The sequence below is a fragment of the Emydura macquarii genome, unplaced genomic scaffold (assembly GCF_026122565.2).
Source record: "Emydura macquarii macquarii isolate MOO-44397 ecotype Brisbane River unplaced genomic scaffold, CSIRO-AGI_Emac_v2 contig_2273, whole genome shotgun sequence".
In the NCBI taxonomy this organism is placed as follows: domain Eukaryota; kingdom Metazoa; phylum Chordata; order Testudines; family Chelidae; genus Emydura; species Emydura macquarii.
Genome location: NW_027132410.1, coordinates 42,227 through 68,013, shown reverse-complemented (window position 1 = coordinate 68,013; position 25,787 = coordinate 42,227). Strand labels below are relative to the sequence as shown.

At 49.6% G+C, this 25,787-nt stretch overlaps 1 protein-coding gene across 1 annotated transcript; it reads right to left on the bottom strand.

Annotated features, from left to right (window-relative positions):
* Positions 1-1,704: 1,704 nt before the first annotated feature.
* SLAMF1 (signaling lymphocytic activation molecule family member 1) lies at positions 1,705-25,103 on the bottom strand. Its single transcript, XM_067560302.1, has 8 exons — positions 25,066-25,103; positions 20,561-20,667; positions 13,249-13,575; positions 12,260-12,544; positions 9,068-9,166; positions 6,445-6,518; positions 3,979-4,074; positions 1,705-3,306 (listed from the first exon to the last, which is right to left on the bottom strand). The coding sequence occupies exons 1-8, from the start codon at positions 25,101-25,103 to the stop codon at positions 3,250-3,252; spliced, it is 1,083 nt and encodes a 360-aa protein (XP_067416403.1). The 3' UTR covers positions 1,705-3,249.
* Between the last annotated feature and the right edge of the window lie 684 nt (positions 25,104-25,787).

Genomic DNA, 25,787 nt, shown 5'->3' with positions numbered 1-25,787 from the left:
CATCTCCCTCCCCAAAGGGTGTCGGGGTGTACCTGCCCTGCGCCAGGCCTCTCATCAAAGCCCCGATCACTTTTCTTGCTAGCCACACACAGATACGTGCAAAGAGCAAAAGCCACTTACAAAACTGAAACAAAGTGGGTTAGTGTTGGGGGATTTTGTGTGATCCTGTTTCACCTTTAAAGCCCGCTACTGCTTTCCATCGACAAGGTGCCACGGAGGCGAGGTGTCATTCACCCCCTGCATCAATGATTCCACTCTGGGGGGGGGAGGGGGAGGATGGCTCCTGTTTAACCCCCTGCCCTCCCCCCATGGATTTCTGCTCCCCAGCAGATCTGTTAAATGTGAGACAGACACATGCTTTCCCTGGCCAGCACTGCCCACCTAGGGGACCCCAGCACCAGGCAGTTTGTGTGCACCTTGGAATTGCAGCCAGCTGTTCCTGCTAAAATGGCTTAGCCCAGGCTAGGGTTTAAGGAGCCGCCATGGTGCATAAGGCAACACGGGCTGGGAGCCAGAGAGAGCCCTGGGGCCTGTCTGTGTCCAGCGGCCTCAATACAGAATCCACTTCGTAGACATCGCAGCCCAGCTCTGTCCGTTCCCTCTGGACAGTCGCATCTGGGTGGATTTGCTCTCGCTGGGAGGGGCCTGGGTTCTGTCAGGAGAAGCAGGCGGATCTAAAGGGAGACGCGATGCCCTTGACTGATGAAAGCTCATTACTCTCTGGGGAGCTAGGAGTAACTCTGGTGCGATGACACACATGCCCCCCCCAAAGATAAGTACCAAGAAAACCTACCTCCATCCTAAGCATTGGGGGGGGGGGGAGGCACGGGGAAGGCAGATTATCCCCCATCAGCCCAACATGCGCTGCTGAGACTTCCTCAGCATTAGCTGGTGCTGGGTCAGTGCCAGGTGTGGGAGACCAGGCTAGGTGCAGGCCTGACCCAGTTCCTGTGTGCCTAGGATGCCCACGCTGTGAGCTACAGACCCTGTGGCCTGACCTGTAGCAGGAGAAAAGGGGAGGAAAGGATCCACCCCTTTCTAGATCAGAAGACGCCTCCCCGGCCTGGGAAACCCGCCGGGGCCCATTAGATGCAGAGTCTCGTGTGTCTGAAATTCCTGTGCTGGGTTTACATGGCCATCCTGCTGCTGAGCTCTGAGCCACCCACGGCAAAGACACCCTGCTCCCTCGCGGAGGAGGAGGCGGCGAGGTGTGAACTACATGCGCTGCAGAAAGCACAGTCACGGCCCTGCGCTCTCTGAGAAGCCAGGACGCTAAGGACACCATCCTGCCCAGGGTGCGAGCCCAGCTCATGTTACGCCCACCGCTTCTCTCCACCAGCAACCCCAGGACTGGGGAAGCACAAAGGGCCCCTTTGCATCTCCCCAGCAGCAGGGAGCAGCCCCACAGCCGCAGCAGAAGAGCTGGCCCCACATCTGTACTAAGAACAAAACTGGGCGCTGCTTGAACTCCGGCACTGTGGGCTGCAGGCTCTGCTCCCTTCCTGGAGGAAAGCACCTCTTGCAGGGAGCTCGAGGAGGATGTGAAAGCCTATGGCTGGAGCTCGGTCTGCTCAGGTTGGTTGGATTTTCAGTGCTCTCGTGTGGATCCCAGCAATAAAAACCCCAACACGTTTCTGTGGCAGATTTTATTGTCAATGTACTCGGTTTTCCCCTTTCCTTTAGCTGGCCCACACAGTCAGATCACGCTGCATGAGTAATACTACGTTGTTCTCAGAGGTTTCCAAAGCAATTTACAAGTGCCGTTTCTCCCTCTGTGCTGTAAGTCGGTATCAATATCCCCATTTTACAGGTCGGGGGGGGAAAACTGAGACACAGGGAGGCAAAGTGACTCACCCACGGTCACGCAAGCAGTTCATGGTGGTGTGAAGACGAGAATCCAGGAGTCCGGTTGCCTAGTCACTGTGACTAGATATGTTGCCTCGCAAGTTAATGCACCACGAGAACCTTTTTAAAACAGTCTGTGTCATTGATTGCAGTATCTCTACCCCTTCTCACAGGTCAGAGGGGGAAGTACGCCAGGAAAGGTTCTGCCCACGGCTGTGACGTTTTCTGGGTTTGAAAGGGGTCTGCCGTCTGGTGGTGAAATTCACCCCTGCATATAGGGCCAGCCCAAGGGCTGTGTATAACCGGAGCCGTGTGCATGGCAGAAGCTCTGATTCACAAAGGACTTTGGAGATTTCAAAATATGGCTTCGTTCTGAATCAAAATGACAAATTGAAATAGTTTGGGGGCAGTCCGAACATTTCGCTCTGACGATGTTTCATTCTGAGGTCAGTGTTTTATAAAACCGCTGCAGCAGAATGCAAATGCAGAAGCCACATTGCAATATAGAGAGCAAAATTAAAAATAAGTCAAAATGAAAAGTCCTTTCTGAAAGAAAAACTGAAACTTTGCGCTCTGAAAAACGTCGAATGGGACGTTTCAGCATTGCTGGAATTGATCCTCCATGTGAAGCTGTTTGAATCAGGACTGGCTCAATCAAGCCACGTGCAGCCGGATCCTGCTCTGGAACGAAGAGCCAGGTTTTAACATTGCTATCCTAGCAGCAGCGGGGTGATAATGCACAGGGGTAACAACCACATGAGCCAGATGTGCTGCTGATGTAAATCTGTGTCACTCCATTGGAGTCCAGGGAGGTCGGCTGATTTACACCAGCTGAGGATCTGGTCCTTGGGATCCAGTTCTCTTTATATCTGAAACCCTCCAGCAGGAGACTTCTTTCGGAGACTTTGCGAGAACATTCTCCACTGCAGCTCTGGTCAACTGGAGCAGCCTCTCTGCATCTCCCTCTGTCTCCCCTCCCCAGCCAATCTCACCTGTAGTCCGCCTTCCTTTTCCCGCGCTTGTCCATCTATCTATCCATCCAATCTAGGGTTTTATACGGCCCCCCATCTCCTTTGCATTTGGGTGCCTTTCACGTAAAGCCAATAGCCAAGTCCCCAGTGGATGTCTTGCCTCACGTAGATTCTTCCCCGCTGCTCCGCGGCTCTGAACGCTGTGATTCTTGCTGACAACCTTTGGGGCTCAGTTTGGACGAGAGACGTTTTGCCAGACGATATTGCACCGTGGCCTTTTACCTCGTTTCTGTGGGAGACAAGGGGGATTCCATGCAGACGCCACGGGCGAAAGTTCAGCCAGCTGGAGAGGTGGGTTTCTGCTGCGTACAGGGTAAACGTCTGTAGGTCTCTCCAGCCTGGCGACGATTTTGCACATTCCCCTGGGAGGGGCTCAGCTCTTTGCGGGCATCACGCTGGCATAAACTGTCATCGGCCCTGGATCTTGAGTCTGGGAAAGAAAATGGTGCAAGGACAGACAGTGAGTGCGCTTGCAAATCCAGCAACGCACACGAATGGAGGCGCAAACATAACGTCCTGCAGCCCCATGGCCTCGCCTGCCACTTTCAGCATAAAGGCAGTGGGAAGCAAAGCACCAGCTGGTCCAACAGCTGGGCAAGCTGAGGAACTGCCTGTCCTGTTCCCAGCCCTGCAGGAAGAAGGTGACGTGTCAGATGCCGGCAGAGTGTGTGTGTGTGCGTGTGTGATGGGCCACTGGAAGATAACAGCCTACTACTGCTGCCATCTAATTCAAACTGGACCAGGTGCAGAGAAGGGCTGCCAGGGTGATCAGGGGAATGGAGGGACAATCCAAGGCCGGACTCTTCCCGCGCCAGCGAATTAATTGGGCAAACATCCTCAGACACCCTCATCTGCACCACCCGCGCCGGAGCCTCAGCCAGCGTAAATCAGGAGTCACTTCACTGAACCCAGTGAAGAATCTGGCCCGACCTATTTCCTTCCCAGCATGGGTTGGCCTGTGTTTATGGCTGTGACCCCTCATTTTCCTACAGCGAAGGGCTGGATGCAATAGGGGTAAGGAGGTCTTTGCAGGGGGGATTGCTGATGACAGGCGGTTTTACCTGCAGGACTAGCAATTCACTGGACAAGAATCCCCTCTCACCTGAGTGGTGTCTGGAGGCAGCCCAGTGGCAGAGACGTAGATGGTGGTGCAGTCAGAGTGGGCCACCGCGGGAGGCAGGTGAAAGTTTTTCTGCTTCTGTGCAAAGAGAAAAGCATGAGCCGAACGCCTTCAACGGACCCCCCACCACTTCCTGCCCAGATGGGGGCAGCCACATGTGCTGACCGCAACGCTCAGCCTCCTGGAGCCCACGCCACACACCCAAAAGTGGGCCAGGAAACCACCTGTGACTGGGAGTGGCTTGGGAGTAATTCTGTCTACTTGCAGCTGATATTACCCTGGGTACCCTGGCTGCTGCCGAATTAAAGGCTAGATTCCCCCAGGCCGACGTACAGGCCTGCACGCCCCTCTGCACCAGCCGGCAGAACTGGCTGGATGTGCAGGGGGGGGGGCTGTAGGTGCAAAAAGGGCTTGGCTTTGAGGATGCTCCCCGCCACTCCAGCCCCAGCCTCTCCCAGCAAGAGGTGCTGTAGAGAGCGGGGCAGGAGACGTGGCCGTGCAGAGAACTCCCAGCTAGGGCCCACTGCCTGCCCGTGTCCGGACAGAGATCAAGCTCGTCTCACTGGAGTGTGATTGCTGCTGGGTGCGAAGCCAGGTGAAATCCAAAGGCGCTGAACGGCTGCTCCACCCGGCCCCTGCCGTCCTGCATTAGCCACCACAGCTTTTGCAACAAAAAGGTCCCCAAAACCCGATTCTGCTCTCAGTTCCCCAGTGTGAATCCAGGAGAGCTCCATGAACGTCAGCGGAATGACTGGCTTTGACGCCAGTGTAACCGGGTGTGAGGTTTGGACCACGCTGTGTGTGGATTCAGTTATGCATCTCTACCGACACCCAGTGGCAAAAAGCTGCCTGCTTTCTCCTCAGTTCCGACTCGCCCAGGAATAAGAGCCACATCTGGCGATTGTAACTTGAGCAAACGCTTCCTGATGATTCTTAAAACTACAATACCCACCTGGAGAGGTGAAGAAACAAATTGACAGCCAGAGGGGTACCCAGAAGTCACCTACTACAGGACAGACCCAACAAAGAAAACAACAGAACCCCACTGGCCATCACCGACAGCCCCCAGCTAAAATCTCTCCAACACATCATTAAGGACCTACAACCTATCCTAGCAGATGATCCCTCACACGGTCAAGCCATGGGAGGCAGGCCCATCCTTGCTTACAGACAGACCCCCAACCTGCAGCAAATACCAGCAACCGTACACCACACAACAAGAACACTAACCCAGGAACCTATCCCTGCAACAAACCCGCTGCCAGCTCTGCCCGCACATCGACTCTAGTGACAGCATCACAGGTGCTAACCACATCAGCCACACCATCAGGAGCTCAGTCGCCTGCACATCTACTAATGTACCATGTGCCATCAGGTGCCAGCAATGTCCCTCTGCCATGTACACTGGCCAACCCGGGCTGTCACTGCGCACAAGGATAAATGGACACAAATCAGACATAAAAAATGGTAACATCCATACGCCAGTCGGAGAGCACTTCAGTCTCCCAGGAGAGTCTGTAGCTGACTAGAAAGTTGCCATTCTTCAACAAAAAAACTTCAAAAACAGACTTTAGCGAGAAACTGCAGAGCTGGAAGTGATCTGCAAACTTGACACAACCAGACTGGGTCTGAACAGGGACTTGGAATGGTTCTCTCGTTACAAGAAGTGATTGTCACTGTTCACACATTACCACCTCCTAATCAACGGTTGTGAATAGGCCTCATCTACCCTAACTGAACTGACTTTGTTAGCACTTGCCCTCCCCATTGTTGTGTTTCCTGCCCTCGGATGTATATATACACCCCCTCTCTGTGACTTCCACTTCATGCATCTGACCAAGTGGGTTGCAGCCCACGAAAGCTTATGCCCGCAGAAATGTGTTAGTCTTTAAGGTGCTCCAGGACTCTCGTTGTTCAGGTTTACAATGCATCCTGGATGCTCAGGCGCAGGCTTGGAAACACAGAGGCCGGGAACATAAGGTGCAGTGCAGACATACCCCACAGAAACGCCTCTGAAACTGCACCTGTGAAAACTCAGCGGGGCCAGGCCATTTGGCAGAGACTGCGTGAGGCAGCGTGGAATCCATCACACTCCTCCGGCCCTGCTCAGCAGACGGGGGCATAACCTTCATTGGGGCGGTAAAATGAGCAGATTCAGTGACTCGCGAGGGCGCAGGCTCCGGGAGCAGGAAGGAGCTCGCTGGATACAGTGAGTTTTCTGCATGCAGCTGGACATTAATGCAGTTTAAAATCAGGACCACAAGGGTGTCGGTTCCCCTTCAGGCAGAACCCCCGTGCACCACTCAAACCCAAGGGACGTGATCCATGGGCCTTGTGGACCTCTGCCCCGGGGTGAAATTCCCCCACATTGCATATGGGACTCTAACCCTGTAATTGAAGGCCAGGCCCAGGCTCTGTCGCACACTAAGACCCCACGCCCACACTCACCTCCACCTTCTGGACTTGTGAGTAAATCGTGCACGTTTCCTTTTTCTTCTTCAGCTCCGAATGTTTTTTTTTTTCTGGTTGGAAAAACAATTGCAAGGGTTGTCAGGGCAGGAGAGAGAAGAGGGACAGACAGAGGTGACCACGTCAGCCTTGCAAGCTAGAGTCTTGGAGATACAGGCATGGCCGCGTTCCGAATACATCACAGTTCTCGCAGGCTAAGCGTTCACTGGCAGAATAAGGTCCTAATGAAATTCTGGCTTCCTCTATGGTTGTAGTTCCCAAGCTTTTTGAAGTTCAGCCTCCTGAAACCACTTGTGTCCCCTTTCAACTCAACCTTGTGTCGTGAAGGGCTTATGGACAGGGCAGGTAAAAAAAATTTCTATCCAAACTGGGTTTTTTTGACAGAATATTAGGTTTTTGACTAAACAAATTTTTTTTCATCAGACGTGTCTGCTTTTGGCAGAAGATTTCAATATTCTATCAAATTCCTGAAAAAAATATTTAAGCCAAAAACTGAAATATGTTCATTTAAAATGGTGCCACAGTGCCTCATGGGAGTTGTAGTTCCAGATGCCTTATGCTCCCATTCTTCTCTATGAGCTGAGCTCTCTGGCTGGACTGCGTCTCCCATGATGCACCTTGCCCAGGGATTCCTACGCTATACCAGCTCACCTCACGAAGTGGGAAGGGAGACGTGCATCATGGGCGACGTAGTTCAACCAGGGACCTCGCCTATAGAAAACAAAAGGAACATGAAGCACCCAAACTACAACTCCTATGAGGATTGTCCATGGCCTGACACTTTGTGCAATCATTTGCATCAGTGCAAAGTGGGTGTGAAACACTTTTGTTCGGATTTGCACTCGCATCGCACTAACTTAAGCGCCTGCACAAAGTGCAGCACAAACGTGAATTATTTGCACCTTGTCTTTCTGTTTATCCTGGATGTATCTGAGATACCTACCGTGTTGTATCTAAGTTAAGATCCTTCGCTTCCCCTTGAAGTCATGAGTGGAGATCATATCAGAACGGTATATGATGAAGTTTAATGTGAGTCACACGAATGTTTAAGTGGTTATATTTTTTTATCGTTGTTTCCTTCCTGTCTCTTTAATCTGTATGCGCAGTGGAAAATAAGCCTTCTATCAAACAAGCTGCGAGGTGGAGTTCCCTTGAGAATGTGCAAAGACACAGCACTCATGGGTGACCATGGCCACGCACCAGATGCTGCAGGCCAGGTCTGCACTAGAACCTTTGGCTGGAGAGATAACGTGGTTAGGGATGTGACTTTTAATGATGTTTTAATGCCAGCGAAAGCCCTAGCAAAGGCGCAGTTATACTAGAAATAAAGAGCTTTTGCGGCTATGGCTTATTTCGTTTGGGGAGCCAGGATATGCTACACCAGCAAGAGCAATTTTTGGCAGCATAAACTGCATCCACACTAGGGGGAATTGCCAGGATAGCTATATACTTGCAATGCTTTTCCCTCTGGCCTAAACCTCTCCATGCCTCAGGTCCCCATGTGCAAAATAACAGTACTTCCCTCCATCACAGGGGTGCTGTGAGGATGACTTTATTAAAAACTGTGAGGTGCCAGTTGCTACAATGAGGGGGGGCCAGGTAAGTACCTCAGATGAACAAAACTCTAGATTTTCTCATTATCTGTGTCTATGTCCGACCCCTCTTTGAATACTGCTAAGTTCTTCGCTGCAGTGACATCTTGTGGCAGTGAGTTCCATAGTTTAATGAAGGAGGAGCTAAGTGGTGGAAGGGCTGGGTGCGAGCACTTTGCACACAGGGATAAATTTCACCCTAAAGACTCATCTAAGCACAAACGTTGCACTGCTTTGACTATACTGGCGTAAAGTCCTCCAGCCCCGCAAGGGTAGATGGAGCTAGACCAGCCGGAAAGGTGCTTATTCCTGTATAGAGTTGTACTGGTATAAACAATTACAGCCCTAACTGGGAGCGTTACACCAGGACAAAAACTGTGTTAACCTACACTGCAGAGTTAGCTCGACGCATGGCAGCTTCCGTCAACCTAACTATGTACTTAGTAGAGGAAGGAGGAGGAGCCTGGAGGGAGGAACAAGGGAAGTTAGTTCTCCTCTGGGAGGAGCTGCCGCAGCCCATAGGGTAGGCTCCTGTGGGGAAGCCCTCACAGAGGGCCGACAAGGAGCAGGGAGAGGCTCAGAGGTCTGGGTTGCCTGTGAAGGGGATCAGTGAGGGAATCATGCTGGGGAAGAAGCAGTTCAGCAGAATGTCTACACTTAAATTTGGCTCCCGCCGACATAACTTCCTGCTGCACTGACTTAACTTATCCCCTCAAGCGGCGTAAAGTCAAGGTGGATGTAATCAGGTCAACGCAGCGTCAGTGTAGACACGGCGTTGCTTACATCGACTCTTACTGGCTTTCAGGAGCTGTCCCACAATGCCCCACAATGCCCGTACAATCGATACAAGCTCCCCTGGTAAGAGTGCGAAAACCGCCCACACAAGGAGCAAAGTGTAGACAGGCAACAGTGCTGGAATTACCGGGATGGCTGCCTGCTGACGGAAGTTAAGTTGACAACCGTGTAGTGTAGACGCGGCCTATGACTATAACAATGCCTTGAAAACCTACCTTTGTGTTTTACATAGTAGCTGACACCCCCCGCACAGAGGACCAGAACCACGATTATTGGCACCATGTATTCCATCAAGACCTTATTTTTGAGAGAGCCTGAAAAGTAATTTAAAAAGAAAAGAAAATGGTCAACAACTTGTCACTGCCCTTTGACGCCTCATTCTAAGGGGAGGTGATAGTTGAACAGAAGCGAGTGCTCGTATGGCTTTAAGATCACATCTCAGCTTCGTTGATCTCTTTAATCACGGTTTATTATCTTTGTACATCTGAAAGAAAACACAGGAAGTGCAGACACACAAGGCCCTGATCCACCATCCTTAACTTTGAGCATGCAAATAGCCCCATTGGGGCTGATTCTCACTCCCCTTTACATTACACACACATCTCTGGCGGAGTAAAGGGGACTTAAAAGTGGTAGTAAATGACAACCGCTTTACACTACCAGACTGGTGTAAAGACCAGTACACAGGAGACTCGGATCCAGAGCCTGTGTTAGGGCTGCTCAGGTGCTTAAAGCTAAAGAATACTCGGGTTTTGCTAGATCAGGGACTCAGGGTAAAATGTTTAAAAGCACCTAGGTGATTTAGGAGCCTACATGCCATTTTCAAAAGTGACTTAAGGTCCAGCTCCTCAGAGGTATTCAGACTCCCAGCCCCCGTTGGTTTCAAAGGCAGTCAGGAACCTAAAATACCTTCGAGGATCCGGACCATAGGAGCCTAAATCTCGTTGAAATTCAAAAGTCGCTAGGGGCCGTATTTTTAAAGATATGTATGCGCCCAACTCCCATTGAAACCAATGGGAGTTGGGCACCTAAATTCCTTTAAAAAAATCTGACCCTAAGTCGCTTCTGAAAATGGGCCGTTGTCTTCTCCGGTGTTAGGCGCGATCACGGGCAGGTTGGCCGTTGAGGCAAGCTGGGCTCAGCCTTACGCATGACTTGGCAGCTGTCCCTCAGCCTCACTGACGAGCTGACAGCATTAGGGCTAATTAGTGACCTGGGCTGCAGGGCTGAAGCAGGGCGATGGAGCTGGGAACTCAGTGGAGGAAGGAGGAGGATCCTGGAGAGAGGAACAAGGAGAGTTCTCCCGTGCGAGGAACTGCCGGAGGCAATAGGCTGGGCTCCCTGTCGGGGGGAGCCCCAACACAGGGCCTGCCAGGAGCAGGGAGACGTTTAGAGTTCTGGGGTGCCCGTGAAGGGCAGCAGTGGGGCAATCATGGTGGGGAAGAAGCCGTTCAGGAGAAGCTCGGCCGGGCCGGGGGAGCAGAGGATGCCAGTCAAGCCCGAGAGGGGCAGAACAGAAAGGAGGACGTGGTTTGTTTGTGCACTTTAAGTTGGGGCGTTAGTGACCCCAGCAGGGGAGCGAACTGTCACGTGACTTGGCCAGATGGCTGAGTCCCAGAAGACCCCGAGAGGAAGTTGGAAGAAGACCTGGGCTGGAACTGGCCATCACGGGGTCAAGGAAGTGGACACCACAGACAGGAGGACAAAGGGTCCCCTGTAACGCCGTGTCCAGGCATTGGGGGCACCGTGGAGGTGAGGGCACACGCTGACAAGCACCCTTTACCCTATATGCCGAACAAACTCTTATGCTCCCCCATCACATGCAAAATGCCTGGAGCCGCTACACGTATCACGTCTTCGCGCTGGTTTCACAGCAGCGTGACTCCACTCAGACCAGTGTTACACTGTGGCGGGCTGACACAGAACAAAGGGGACGGTCCCTGCCCCAAAGAGCTTACAGTCTACACGGAACACAAGAGACAATGGGTCGAAGAGGAAACAGCGAGACAAGGGGGGGTCAGCACGCTAGTGTAAAACAACCGTGGGCCTGATTCCCACTCACACCAAGTTCCCTGAGTGTGACGGAGAACCAGACACAGAATCCTTGTGGGCTTTTTAAAATTTGTATACCGGTTCCTCTTGTTTGGAGCTGGCTCCCAGCCAGCCTCCATGCACTAGTTACCCTGTGCAGAAGGACTGACATGTGGTCTCTGTTTGTAAAGGGTCGGGCCCTACTGATAACAAGGGGATGTGTTTTTTTCCCCCAACACAGCACAGCAAGGGGCAGGGTAGAAATCTGAATGTTGCAGCCTCCAGATATGTCAGTTCAAATGCATGGAGATTTCAAAGAAAAATGTCCCAGGCTGAGGTTTAAATGTCTCATTAAAACACCCCGAAAAAGTCCCCTGCATCATAAAGGAGGTGTCAGAAAAACCCCATTAGAAAGCGAGCTCTATACCCCAGAGGCTACTCAAGAGGAAGTTCCCACTGAGGGTTTTAATGTTACGGTCTAGGGGTGATTTATAACCAAACCTGGGCTTTACTGTACAGAAGCCGGGGCTGCCTGCATGGTTAGAGCTGGAAATCAAGTGACCTTGAAATGGAGATGGGGTTTTCATTTACACGAAAGCCCTGGCAGGGCAAAGAGGTCTTTAAAGTGGATGCAAATTACAGTCACACCCACTGGTAAAGCCGCTTTACGCAGCCAGAATGGTGTAAAAAGGCTCTGGTGTAAATCAGCCCTCTAAGTCCTCAGCCCCCCTAGGGAAACTGATCATCCTGTTACTCTCCCAGCATAACAGGAACGTGGTGTCTGTATAGACGTAAATCATGAGGAGATAAGGTGCCAGCAGAGGAAGCTCAAGAACACGAGGCATAGTTCTGGGGTTTGTAGGACCACTGCAAACGGCTTCGTACATGCAGCTCCTTACCCAGAGCTCTGAGTGCCCCGAGCCCACATCTGGCTGCTGAAACGGGTCCTTGGAGCTAGTCCTGCTTTACACGGGCATATGCGAGAGGAGTCTCAGGCCTGTTTATTTCAATGGAGCTATGCTGAACGGCACCGGCTAGAGGATCAGTGCTGATTTCAATGTCCATGTCTTGGGAGGTACCCACGGGTTTAAACCGGGCTGGCAGGACCCGGGGCCCGGTTCTGAGCTCAGAGACAGGCGCCCATCCCATCCCTGTCTCTGAGGGTGGAGTTGGACCCAGAATCTGCATGGAAGACCCAATGCAAGGTAAAGTTGTAGGGCCAAGTCCTGGCACAGCTGGTTTGCTCCAGCAGGAGATCTGGCCTCTGCAACCAACCCCTGGTGCCAGTGAAGTCAACAGCCGAGCGCCCCTTGGCCCCAGGTGTGCCTGGCACTGCAAAGTGAGAGGGGATTTGCCCCCTCTCCTGCACCGCTTACCTCCTCGCTCCTTGCTGCACTCCACCGAGGAGCTGAAGCTGGTGGGTTGCCAGCTGACTCGGTTGCTGGCATTGCAAAGGCAGAAGAAGCTGCTCTCCTCCGGGCTGAGGGAGAGGTGCAGACGGCTTCCGTTGTGCAGGAACAGCGGGGGGGCTTTGCCCTGGCCGCAGCTCCAGTGGTAGGTCACGTTGTCCCCTCGCTCCACTGTGCAACCCAGGGTCATGGTGCAGCTGTCGTTGCCCTGGGTGCTGTTGATGATCTGGATGTTGGGGTTGGACACCTGCTCTGCAGGGAGCGATGGGGAAGGGAGAGGGGCTCATTCTCTGGGAAGGGTGGAACTGCGTGAAATGCTGCTGGCCTGCTCTGGCTCTCAGAGAAGCCAGTGGGGGTGTGACCAGCCCCAGTCCTGCTCTGGGTCACCCCCTCTCCGGGGCTGATTCCAGCCTAAATGCCAGGGCCATTGGTGCAATTCAACTGGGCAAGCAGCTGCAGCTCCTACGGCCTCCCCTCGCTGCCGAGTTTGGTGCAGCTCCATGAGTGGTGTCTTATGCAAATTATGCCATTGGCTCATTTGCGTTTTGCGAATAATTTGCATGCACTCATGAATTTAGGGGCTTGCGCCCCAAGCCAGGGCTGCACAAAACGTGCTGTGGATGGGTGCTGGGGTGTCTGTAGCGGGTGGGAAGGAGGGAGTCTAGGTGTGCTGGTTAGGGGAGTGGGTGCTGAAGTGGGTGAGTGCCAGGGTCTTTACAGCGCCCCTTGCAGGGAGGGGCTGGGACTGGAGTCGGTGGGAGCTCCTCCCACAGCCAGGACTCTTGCCCCGCTCCCTATGGCATCCCCTGCTGGTGAGGCTGGAATAACCGAAGCCAGGCACCATTTCCTCACGACAGTAGCCTTTTCTCGTATGGATTGGCTAGTCACAACGCTACACCAGCTACTGGGACCCAGTGTAGTTCCCCAAACCTGCATATGAATCCTGTGCTCATTACCATACACTTCCAACCGGAGGCGCAAAGAATTTTCCTCGGGTCCTTTGATCACCGTGTATTCATAGTGGTTTGCATCCTCTCTCCTGGTCTCCAGTATTTCCAAGGAGAAGTTTTCGTGGTGAAACTTGATCCGATCCTTCATGTAATTTGTATAATTGTTTCCAGAATAAACGATGATAATTTTCTTTTTGAGGTCAGCCAAAGGACCTCGTTTCCATATAGCTTGGCTAAATTGCTCAGTAACATTCTGAAATTCAGGTGTTATGCTCAACAGCGTCGACCTCCCCAGGATTCCATAGACCAGGGTTTCCAACCCAGAGCTCACGCCTGCCAGGAGCAAAGAGACAGAGTTAGCAGAGACGTGCGTGGATATTGTACAGAAGGCACACAGACAGCGTCGTCAGCCCAGGAGTTCAAAAACCACGAGTTAGACATCAAAAAAATCATGAGATGTTTAAGAATATAAGAAGAGCCACGCTGGGTCAGGCCAATGGTCCATCTAGCCCATTATCTTGTGTTCCAACAGTGGCCAATGCCAGGTGCTTCAGCGGGAATGAACAGATCAGGTAATCGTCATCCTGTCGCCCATTCCCAGCTTCTGGCATACAGCAATCCTTGCCTAATAGCCATTGATGGACCTATGCTTCATGAACTGATCTAGTTCTTTTTTGAACCCCGTTATAGTGTTGGCCTTCACAGCATCCTCTGGCAAGGAGTTCCACAGGTTGACTATGCATTGTGTGAAGAAATACTGCCTTTTGTTTGTTTTAAACCTGTTGCCTTTTAATTTCATTTGGTGACCCCTAGTTCTTGTGTTATGAGAAGGAGTATATAACACTACCTTGTTTACTTTCTCCACACCATTAATGTTTTATAGACCTCCATCATATCCCCCTTAGTCATCTCTTTTCCAAGCTGAAAAGTCCCAGTTTTATTAATCTCTCCTCATATGGAAGCTGTTCCACACCCCTCATCATTTTTATTGCCCTTTTCTGTACCTTTTCCAATTGTGATATATCTTTTTTGAGATGGGGCGACCAGATCTGCACGCAGTATTCAAGATGTGGGTGTACCATAAAGAGGCAATGCTATATTTTCTGTCTTATGATCTATCCCTTTCCTAATGCGTCCCAACACTCTGTTAACATTTTTACTGCGGCTGCACATTGAGTGGATGTTTTCAGAGAACTACCCACAATGACTCCAAGGTCTCTTTCTTGAGTGGTAACAGCTACTTTAGACCCCATCATTTTGTATGTATAGTTGGGATTATGTTTTCCAATGTGCATTACTTTGCATTTATCAACATTGAATTTCATCTGCCATTTTGTTGCCCAGTCACCCAGTTTTGTGAGCTCCCTTTGTAACTCTTTGCAGTCTGCTTTGGACTTAACTATCTTGAGGAGTTTTGTATCGTCTGCACATTTTGCCACCTCACTGTTTACCCCTTTTTCCAGATCATTTATAAATAAGTCGAGCAGTACTGGTCCCGTACAGACCCCTGGGGGACACCACTATTTACCTCTCTCCAGTCTGAAAACTGACCATTTATTCCTACCCTTTGCTTCCTATGTGTCAACCAGTTACTGATCCAGGAGAGGACCTTCCCTCTGACCCCATGATAGTTTACTTTGCTTGAGAGCCTTTGGTGAGGGACCTGGTGAAAGTCTTTCTGAAAATCTAAATACACTATAGCCACTGGATCACCCTTGTCTACATGCGTGTTGACTCTCTCAAAGAATTCTAGTAGATTGGTGAGGCATGATTTCCCTTTACAAAAACCATGTTGACTCTTCCCCAACAAATCATGCTCCTCTATGTGTCTGATAATTCTGTTCTTTACTATAGTTTCAACCGATTTGCCTAGTACTGAAGTTAAGTTTACTGGCTTGTGATTGCCAGGATCCTTTTTTAAAAAAGCCTTTTTAAAGCCTTTTTAAAAAAATTGGTATCCCATTAGCTATCACCTCCAGTCATCTGGTACAGAATCTGATTTAAATGATAGGTTACATACCACAGTTAGTAGTTCTGCAATTTCACATTTGAGTCATACATTTAAAAAAATAATACATTCTGGAGCTCTTTTATTTGCCGTCTGCTTTCTGAGCCATTAGGGTTGCAGTCAGGCCTGCTTTTCCAGCTTTCGTCCACAAACAGGAGCGCTAGAAACTTACTTTCCTTAGTTTTGTCATGACATCTGAGATGCTCACCTAATCACGTGACTCCAGGAGCTGAGGCTCAGAGCAAACCTCCGCCAAATAGCCGGAGACCCACGATGAAGTTACGAGAGTTGGCGACAAGGTCAAAGCCAGCAAAAGTTTGGTGGCGAAGCCCCACTAACTAACAAGCCCTGTTCCCATTACTAAGGGTGTGATTGTGTCTTGGGCTGCACTGAGGTACAAGGGGGAGCGCGGTTTTGGCTCCACCCCCAGCACCTGGCGCCACACACTTGGTGAGGGCCGGAGGCTGATGATGGAAGGGGGAAGCAGGGAATGAATTGTGCCTCTCTAAATTTCTCCCTTGTGTGCTCAGCTCCTGGCCCTTGCATTGCAACCAGTCAATCCAGCCTTATGCTGCATCTACGCTGCTGCGCTCCTCTGGCAGCAGCGTGTAGGATCTGTGTAGTTACACACCGCTGTGAAGCAAGCTGCATGCAGCGCCACGTGGCAGTGAAAGGCTCTGATGGGAGGGAGGCAGCGGGACGCTACGCTGCTAAAAATAACAGTGTGGACATAGAAGGCCCAGCTTGGGTGGATAGAGAGCACGTAGGGTGCACGCCCCAGGGTTCAGGCGTGTCTTTATTCTCCTTGCCTAAGCATTTCCTCACCGTCTGCACAGCTGCTCATACCCGTGCGGGAGGCAGGCAGGTAGCATATGTGCTGTGCACGCTGTAGACACACCTTTAGGTCTGTATTAACGAGAACCCTGGGTGGTACAACGCTGGGAGCATCACAACATCCACCAGGGCCAAGAGGCTGGTGTCGAGAACACGCCAGCCAGTTCTTGCAAGAAATAGGAAATGATTTCAATGGATGTTCTGTCTCTATTTTAGTAGCAAAAATAGGAACAATGACAACGCGTCTCTTTCTAAGAAATCCCCAACGGGTGTCACTCAGCTTTGTTCCATTGCAGTCCATGGGGCCAGCCCCCCAGCCGGCGTCATTTGGCCAGCATGGCTATTGCACGTTGCTGTAGCTCTACGCCGATTGACCGCAGCTGAGAACCTGGAGCGTTGTCGCCCTGAACTCAGCAGCAATGTTTGCACGGCCAGGTCAGGGTGGCAAGGGCTGGCCCAGTTTTTAGAAGCCTGGGTTGATTCGCGTACCATGAGAGCTGACAGGAAATGATTTGTCAGCTCCTTAGAAAAAATGACACAGTAGCAGTGTGGGCCCCTTTGGAAACCTTAGACATAGTCTGTAGCCCCCGCAGGGGTCTGCAGACCACAGGTTGAAAACCACTGATCTATAGCACGTGTCTGTAACATGCTTGTATCATCAATTTGCTCTTTAATCCTAAGTGGACCCTTAATACGAAATGTGATCATAGTGTCAGAGGGGCCGCAGGGAATCCCCAGCAAGGAAAACTTTACTCCGCCACTGCAAAGAAGACAAGAAGTTATGCCACTGTCTCTAAGTATTTGACAGGAGGGGAATTGTTTGGGGTAGAACAAAGGGAAATGCCCAGGAGGAAGGAGCTGAAATTGTGCCAGGGGAAATTTCCCCACACAGGGCAATCTCCTTCGAATGAGGCCTGTTAGATTGTGGGGTCAGGTGGGAGCCCCCTGGTTGAATCCCTTAAAACTAGACTGGAATCAACCCTCGAGGATGGATTGCTGCAAAATGTTTGCAAAGAAATCGCAAAGCGGATGGAACTCAGCCACGAATCCTTTAGAGAGAGATGGTCAGGGAGGAAAGATGATCTGGTGTTTAAGGCACCAGACTGCAGACCAAGAAATCCATGTTCAGTTCCTGCCTTTGCTATACACTTCTCGCGTAGCCTTCACTGCATTGCGCTGGTGCCCAGTTTCCCCAGCTAAGATTTTCAAAAGTGGCTCGTGATTTTGGGTGCCCAACTTTCAAAACAAGGCCCAGATTTCTCACAGGGAGGGCGATTAGCCATTGGAACAAAGTGCCGGGGGAAGCGGTGGATTCTCCGTCTTTTGATGTCTCACATGAAGACTGAGGACCTTTCTGGAAGAGACACTTTAGCCAAGCACAAGTTATTGGGCTCAATACAGGGGTAACAGGATGAAATCAAACAACCTGGGAGACATCCGAGAGGGGCTGCCCTGTCAGAGAGCGCTGAGCACCCGCTTTCTGGAAACCCGGTGCCTTTCAAGTGTCTCAAGCTGGGAACCCAAACCCCATCTGTAAGAGGAGGATGACAATACGTCTCCTTCACACCAGGCTATTGGAAGGCCGAACTCCCACGAGGGGCTCAGACAATGCGCTGAGAAGCGCCATAGAAAAACCAGTTCATAAAAACAACATTTGGACTTGGAAACCAAGTGAAAGGTAGTTTGTGGGGCTCAATGCTGCATTCAAGTGTCGGGGACAACTCTGTGTGTGTGTGTCTGTGTGTGTGCGTGCGCACACAGCTAGCTAGCTTGGGGTGACCTCTGGTCCGTCAAAAATGCCCAACGCCATCCGTTTCTCCTGCAGATAACAAGGTGAAGGCACCAGCATGCCTGGGTTGGAGGCTCTCTCTAAGAAGCCTTTTCCCCCCATGGCCTAGGATACAGTGATTCACAGTCACCAATCCTCTTGGTGACCAAAACTTTGTTTTTGTAGGAAACTTTAGTGATGAGGGATGACAGCTCATCAGTGACTGTGTTGTTGTCAGTTAAACTGGAAGAGAAAACAACTCATTTTACCACCCGCTGTTTCCTTTTAATTATTTCCATGAGAGGAGGGGGCTTGCCCCAACACACACAAAAAAGGGGGGGAGGGTTTGTCTCCCCACCCCCAGAATAGCAGATCCCCATCCGGCCTAGCCTGCAAACACACAACCACTCACCCTACATCGGACTGTTTCAGTAAATACCACAAACGCTCACAAAGCAGCTAACCTAGCGTGTAGTTGTGTGTTCCCAGGATGTGGCAGGAATAGATTATGTGCTTGTTTTTCATTTATGCTAAATGAAGTATAAATGAGAATCAGGCCCCAGAGGCCCTGAATTCAGTCTCTGTCAACAATACCTTATGCACCAAGGGCATGTTACCATCATAGAGGTGTGCTGTGCTTTATTTTTGCTTGGTATTTGCTATATGGTTACTGGCTATGGTGACACACCAGTTGTGGTGTGTTGTGGTTACGATCTTAATAGCCACTGATGGAAAAGCCCAGTGAGATCACCTTGAAAATCCTTCGGGCAGGGCAGAGCTCCCAGACTGGGCGCACAGCCCGTCTGAAGCAGGCATCTCATTTGGACTTGGACCACAGGCAAAGCCGCGTAAGACAGAATCCAGGTTAACACCCAGCTAGAGTCAAGGGCCAGCAGCGTTCCAACGGAGGCGCTCGGGATGGGAGCATAGACAGGTGGTGAATCTAAAGCAGCCCTTGTGCCAAATGGGATTTTTTGGTATGCCCCTGACACAGAAAAACCCACGGGGAATTTAGAGCGTGTATTCGCCTGATATGGAGCCAATTTTGAGCCAACCAAACCAGGGAGAAATTCCAAACTGAGGCAGCCTCATGGTCTTTAACTCATCTCATTTTGCCCGTTATTGCAGCACATTCAGTAGATGATGCCTTGGGCATTGTTAGTGGTTAGAAGAGCAGAGTGGGAGTCAGGATGCCTGGGTTCCATACCTGGCTCTGGGCTGGTGTCTAAGTTATTGGCCAGTGCAGGCGGCTGGGAGTCAGGACGCCTGGGTCCTATGCCCATCTCTGCTACTGCCTTGGTGTGTAATTATGGGCAATTGCTTAGTCTTCCTGTTCCTCCACTTCTGTGGAATGGGGATAATATCACTGCCGAGGGCCCAGGGAGTTTGTGAGGCTCTGCCATTAATGCCTCGAAGGGGCTTTGAGACCCTTGAATGGAAGGAGCAATAGGGGTGCAATGCACCATTCCTGAGCCCCGTCTAAGAGGGAGGCACAATATCCGAGTTAGAGAGAGACAATTGACTTCAGCTCCGGTCCCCTTGGCTTTGTTTGATGTGAGACTCGTCCTTGTTGTCTTGCACGGGCTTTTTTTTTTTTTTTTTTTAAAAACCAAACCATCTTAAAATAATTTGAAAGATTTTTTTTCATCTTCATTTTTGGCGGTTGTTATGCCACCCCTGAATGACAGACAAATCCTGATAGAGCCCAGGAGTCCTGACGCCCGTCCCTCCTACTCTAAGTGCTGACTTCCAATCCCACCAACCATTAGACACACCCTCCCTTACCAAGACACGGCCTGTGCTTCCCTGGACATATAGTGGCCAGTATAGCCCCCTCCTCTCCACTTCCATCGCCCTGAAAAGAACAGATTCTTCTCTACATAGAAATCGGGGAGAGCAAAGACTTGCAGAATTCAGGTAATTTCATCCATCCCACCAGCAGTAGCCTGGCCAATACATGCTGGCTCCTTACAGGCTGTTCCATGGAGACTGTTGCACAATCCATTGTCTAGCACTTTGACCCATCTAGTTTTAAGTGAGGCAAGCTACGGGGCTGTCACCATTTACTCTGAGACACACTCGACAGCCGGACAGAGAGCTCACCATTTCTAAATTTTGCCTGACAGCCAGCCGAGGTTTTCCCCTTCACTAATTTCACGCCATTCCTCCGAGTTCCTCACTCCATTCCTCCTAGGTATTGATTCATTATCATGATTATTTATTGCAGTAGCATCTCGGAACGCCTGTCCTAGACTAGGACCCCACCGTGATAGGCACCCTGCGTAACACAGTAAGCGACAGATTCTGCTAGTAATATCTTACTCCCTGACTAGTTCTACTGACGTCTACAGGATTACTTGTGAAGTGAGGTACGGCACACACTGTGAGTGACGGTGGCAGAAACAGGAGCTGAATGATTTGTTACAAATTATTCACCCAGGTCTAATATACATTGTAAAATGATTCACTATTGTAAATTCACTGATCGAGCTGTCTACTTAGGGTCTCTTCACAGTCTAATGAACAATACAGCATACACAGTGCAGTAAGCTGTTCCTCTTTCAATACGGATTTGTATTCTCTCTATAAAGCACAGAAGCATATACAACAAGAACTATACAAGCCATTGTCACATATAGATCTGAATATCAAATATACGCCAAAATCAATTTGCACCAACCCTTTTAACCACAGGAAAACATACATACCCCCAGCACAGCAAAAAGAAATGATCAGCAAAATGCATGCACTGCAGTCCATCTCTCGATGCGTGAAACTTTGCTTGCAGTGAACTTGGTATTTAAAGGTCTGCCTTCTGCCGACACAGCATAGTCAGAACAGGTGTATTTAAATAAGTCAAAAGCCTCTCGTGGGACTATGAGTGTTTCCTGTTTTTGATCTGCTGGTTTTTTTTTTTTTTTCTTGGGTGGAAAGTATTCAAAGTATATAGAATCACGTCGCTTAATGCTTCATTGCCTGGCTTTCCAGCAGCTCATAGCTATATATAATGAAATGTCAGTGACAGATAGATAGATAGATCAAAACAAAAAGCCAGTGTTAAGTAACAGCTAAGATTGTTTAAATGAAAAATCCAGCCAATTCACTTTCGGAGAAGTGAAGAAATGACCAGCAGGAAGCTCCCTTCACCAAAAAAACCAACCATCTGTCACCTTAACCATTCCCCTGCCACGAATCATGCTGTCACCTCACAGACGTTAGCAGCACTGTCTCCATTCCTCTACCTCCCACTGTAAAACAGACCCTCAACTCCAACCTCCAACTCCAATCTCAGACTTTCACAAGCACATAACATGCCCTGCATGCAAAGAGCCATGTAAAGCAGCATCCAAACTCCATAAAGCTGGTCCCACAAAATCCTGAGACTGGCTTATAAATCAGGAGCTTTTTGTAAAAATCAGGCGCTCTTTTGTAAAAACAAAATTGTAACTAATAAGTTCTGTGTCTGTCTTTTTTTTTTCTGCGCTTCTAAAGTCATTCAGTGCATGTTTTCAAGCTTCTCTCTGCAACCACAAGGCTAGAAACGTCCTTTATTTAAAATGAAAACTGAGATTTTCCCGCACGCTCTTAAATCCAGAAGCTTTGAGTTAAGAATACTGGGAGATCTGCACTGTTGACAGCACCGTATTCAGAAGTCAGAGTTATGGGTTTACTTTACAGTCCGGTCAGGACCCACGAGGGCATTGCGCCTTCTTGCTAGGCGGGAGTCTGCAGCCTTTCCTCCTCCTACTGCAACGCAAGCTGGGATTTCGCCCCCAGCTTTGCTTAAGCACACGCAGGGCCGACATTTGAAAAGCCAGCCTGCGGAAACGTACTTAATGGCAGCTGTTTAGAAGGGCTACCCAGCCTGAGACCCTTGCCTTATGTCCTGTGCTCTCTGAGCTCTACCCTCGTTTTACCTGCAGACAGCCTCACGTTGCCTGTGGGAAGCAGTAAGATCTGCCCGAGAGATTGCGGGAAATCACCATCTCTGTCACAGTGGCACCTTGGTCTCTTCCATTCTCCGCCTTTGGCAGCCAACGGTTTAGTCTCTTGATGGCTGATGCTTTAGTCTAGAGCCAGTGGGCTGGATACAGGTGTAACTGGGTGGAATGTAATGGCCTGTGATGTGCAGGAGATCAGAATAAATGATCTAATGCTTCCATCTGGCCTTAAACTCTATGAAACCCCAGGCTAACGCCCTAACCCCTGGGCTCTCCGTATACTGGTCAGCTGTTAGCAGGAGTTCTTGCTGAATGGGCAGCATGGAGGGAGATGAAATGCAGCGGTGACGCGTTAAAAGTAATCCCCATTAGAAGGAGTACATGGAACCGCTCATGTACCTCACTATTTGTTAAACACATTATTATTATATAGTGCATAGGTGTGCACATGACCTTGAAACTGTCCCACATTAAACAAGGCTGGGATTCGGTGTAGAGAACTCTGAGCCTGCTTCGCACCATGGCAAGCCTCTTTCTTAACTCTTTGTTAGAGACGGGGAAAAGAGGGAAAAAGAGGGAGAGCGTCTGAACTGTAAAATACTAAGTAAAGTTTTTGTTTTAGCAAAATTTCTTCTTCCCTTCCCGTTTCATTTTTAGCAGGGAACCTGCTTTGTCCGACAGCCTCTGAGGTGGTGTTACTGTCCGTCGGGGGGAAGGAGACGTTAGCGGAGATGGTCTGGTATCACTGTTGCTGGCGTGGTTACAGTTTGATTCCTTTTCCTAGAAGACAAAACGAGACAAACGCACACAAAAGGGGACCGAAAAGACCAGCAAAGATAGAAAATGCAGCTGTTGTCTTTGGTGCTGAGTGTCACGTGCAGCCCCACAGCTGGCAAACACAGGCACAGCTCATGGTCTGACAGCTGGCAACTTGGTACCTGCCTTTTCAGGGTCTTGTATTTAGCTGCCTCTTTCAGGTCACAGGCTCACAGCCGGGTTGTAACACACGCAGTCGTGGCTGTCTCTTAGACAGCAGGAAAAGGGAGAGGGCTACAAAGCAGAAGAAATGACGTGGAGAAGGAAAAGGACGCATTGAAGGTTGGGGTGGGTGAGGGGAGAGACAGTCTCACGTCGCAGATGGTGTTCAGGATTCAGCTGGAGCTAGTGGTGGTGGTGTTGCCATCTGGGTCCCTCTCTGGTCCGGTTTAGTCAGGACATATCTCAGGTTCACGATGATGAAGGCCTGAGGTTCCAGGGGAAAGCTCGCTCCAGAAGTCAATTTTTCTCTTGAAGTCTTTTTCTTTAAGGACTCCAGAATGGACGTGCTGGGTGGAATAGCCTGTCCCCACATTATTTTGTCCACCAGTAGGGCCTAATTTCTGACCCACCTATTTTGGTTCACTAATTTCCAGTCCCACAATTTTTCTTCTTTACCTGGCATGATCTTAACACAGTCTCCTTAGCTGTATCAGCAAGCCTTTTACTTGGGACAAATTCAATCTCTCTCATTTTAGCAACTTTTCCCATCTACATTTGTTGTTATAGGTTATTGTGATATCTTATGAACTTTCACTCACTCTTCACAGAGTCAACTTGAAGGCCCAATTCTCACAAGTGTGTTGGCCCCAAGGAGTTTACCATATACGGCTCTAAATTAATTAACCATTCAGGAAATAAATTTGGATACCACTGTGAGCAATTCAGTGACGATAGCCGCCCAGTGAGGAGCAGAGGCAAAACAAAAGAAAAGCAAACAAACTATTAGGACATGTACGCAATGGGATGGAAAATAATACTGAGAATTACAATTGTTCAGATGTTTTTTTCTTTCTACAGGAAAAATTCCAAGAGAAAACAATTGGTTCATCTGACAATTTTTTAAAAAATTGTTTATGAAAAAAATTCATTCAAAATTTTTGTTTTGAGTTTTCCGATGTTTTCCCATTTCTCTCCCTTTTTTTATTTTTTTGTCCCTGCCTTTTTCTTCCATTGAAGAAATAGGACTCGGGAAGTAAAACAGTGAAAGTGGGAGAAAAGTAAAAAAAGTGGGTGAAGTTGTTACGCCGTCTCCCTTTTTTTAAACAAGTTTTTCAGACTTTTCCAATGGAATTTTCTTTTTAAGTAAGAGAAGGTGAGAAAAAAGTTCTTACTTATTTTTACCTTCCCCCCTTCCCATTCCCTCAGGAAAAATTGAGAGAAAGTGAGAATTTCCCCACAATTGCATTTTAAAACATCAAAAATAATAAAAATGTGAACATATTTTAAAAAAGCGTTTCATATTGCATTTTTCATATGAATGGTGCAGAGAAGGGAGATTGGGAACATCCACCCTCTTTCACACTCCAAGGACAATGGATGTTCCATTAAACTGAAAGGCAACTCATGTAGAGCTGACGAAAGGAAAAGCTTTTTGACACAATGCATAATTCATCTGTGGAACTCCTTGCTACAAGATATTGAGACCAAACGTTTAACAGGATTAATGCAAAGATTATACATATATATGGATAAAGAGACCACCCAAAGTTACATTAGACTGGTAATCTTTTAGAAAGGATATAAACCCTCATGCATCAGAGCATAAACTCACCTCTAATGGTAGAGATTAGGAAAGAACGTTCACGCGGGGCAAGCCATTCCATTATTGTCCACCAGGGGGTACCTTGCACCTTCCTCTGAAGCAACTGGGGTACCAGAAGCATCTTCCCCGGCACCCACGCTGTTTGCATGGGAGATGTCAGAGATAACGGGCTAAAAAGCAAACCGAGCTGGTGGAAAAGGAGTTCCCAGTACTAAATGCACCCTCTCTCTAGCATAGCCCAGCCCACGCTTTGGGGAATCCAGTCATTGCCACGGAAAGCTATTTATAAAAAGAGATTCCCCAGCCACAGCCCAGACTGAGAAGGAAACAACGAACAACTCATGTATCACGCAAGGGCAGGCTGCATTTGTCAGGCACTGGTGACACCTGCTGGCCCCGCACTGCCTCGGAGGAGAGATTTAGCAGAGAGGGAGACAGCAGGCAGGGGAACCGCAGCTGAAGAAACTCTGTGGCTCTTGATCCTGGAACTGAAGGCAGTGGAGCCAGACTGGTTTACACCCGCAGCAGGGCTGTACTGTAAACGGTGTCACTTTTCTTCTACCCAAAGGTCACACGAGAGTGTTTCACATGGAGGGGGGTTGGAGGGGCTAATTATATGCGCGAACTCATTCTCAGATGTCTGGGATTGGTCTGATTTTGCCGGTTCTTAGCTTGCAGGATTTTAACAGACCTGGACATCATCTCCTGGGCCTGCACACTGGCCTCCATGGTTGTAGGCAATGCTGCTGTAGCCGCGGTGGTTCCTGGGAGCTTAAATGCATAACTTCGCTAGACCCTACAGCGACCCTAGCTTATTACAGCCATCTGTAACCCGCTCACCCTCCTGTGTCCTACGCATGCAGAGGTATTAATGGCCCACTTTACCTTGCAACACGTGTTAACTCCTTACGCAAACCAATCTGTCACCGGTGACATGCCGAGCACCTTTCCTGGACCTAAAAAGAGCTTCGTGTAGCTTGAAAACTTGCACCTTTCAGCACAGAAGTCGGTCCAATACAAGATATTACTTCACCCACCTGGTCTCCCTGATCAATTGTTGCAAGCTCTTCAGGGCATGGACTGGCTTTTTGTTCTGTGTTTCTACAGCAGCGAACACCATGGGGTCTTGGCTCCTGGTTGCTACCACAGTACAGGTGATGAATCATCACAACGGCATGGTGCCGGCACTCGGGGATGATGTTTTTATGCAGTTTTGACCCTCAGAAGGGATAAAGGCCAGAGACTCCATGAAGTCCACTATGAACCTTGGCATTGTGATTGGTTTTAGGTGGAAGGCACCCGGCTGGTAGGGTGATGGGTGGCAGCATAAATCCCTCAGACAGACAGAGGTGGGTGTAGGGACAGATTGCTCGATCATGAGGACATTGGGCGATGTGCTGCCATCCTGCTCCT

Coding starts and splice junctions, on each gene's coding strand:
- SLAMF1 (XM_067560302.1), bottom strand. CDS start 25,103: ATGGAGGCCAGTGTGCAGGCCCAGGAGATGATGTCCAG. Junction 12,545..13,248: donor CCTCCGGTTGGAAGTGTATG/GTAATGAGCACA, acceptor CGCTCCCTGCAG/AGCAGGTGTCCAACCCCAAC. Junction 9,167..12,259: donor GTGCAGCAAGGAGCGAGGAG/GTAAGCGGTGCA, acceptor ATTACTTTTCAG/GCTCTCTCAAAAATAAGGTC.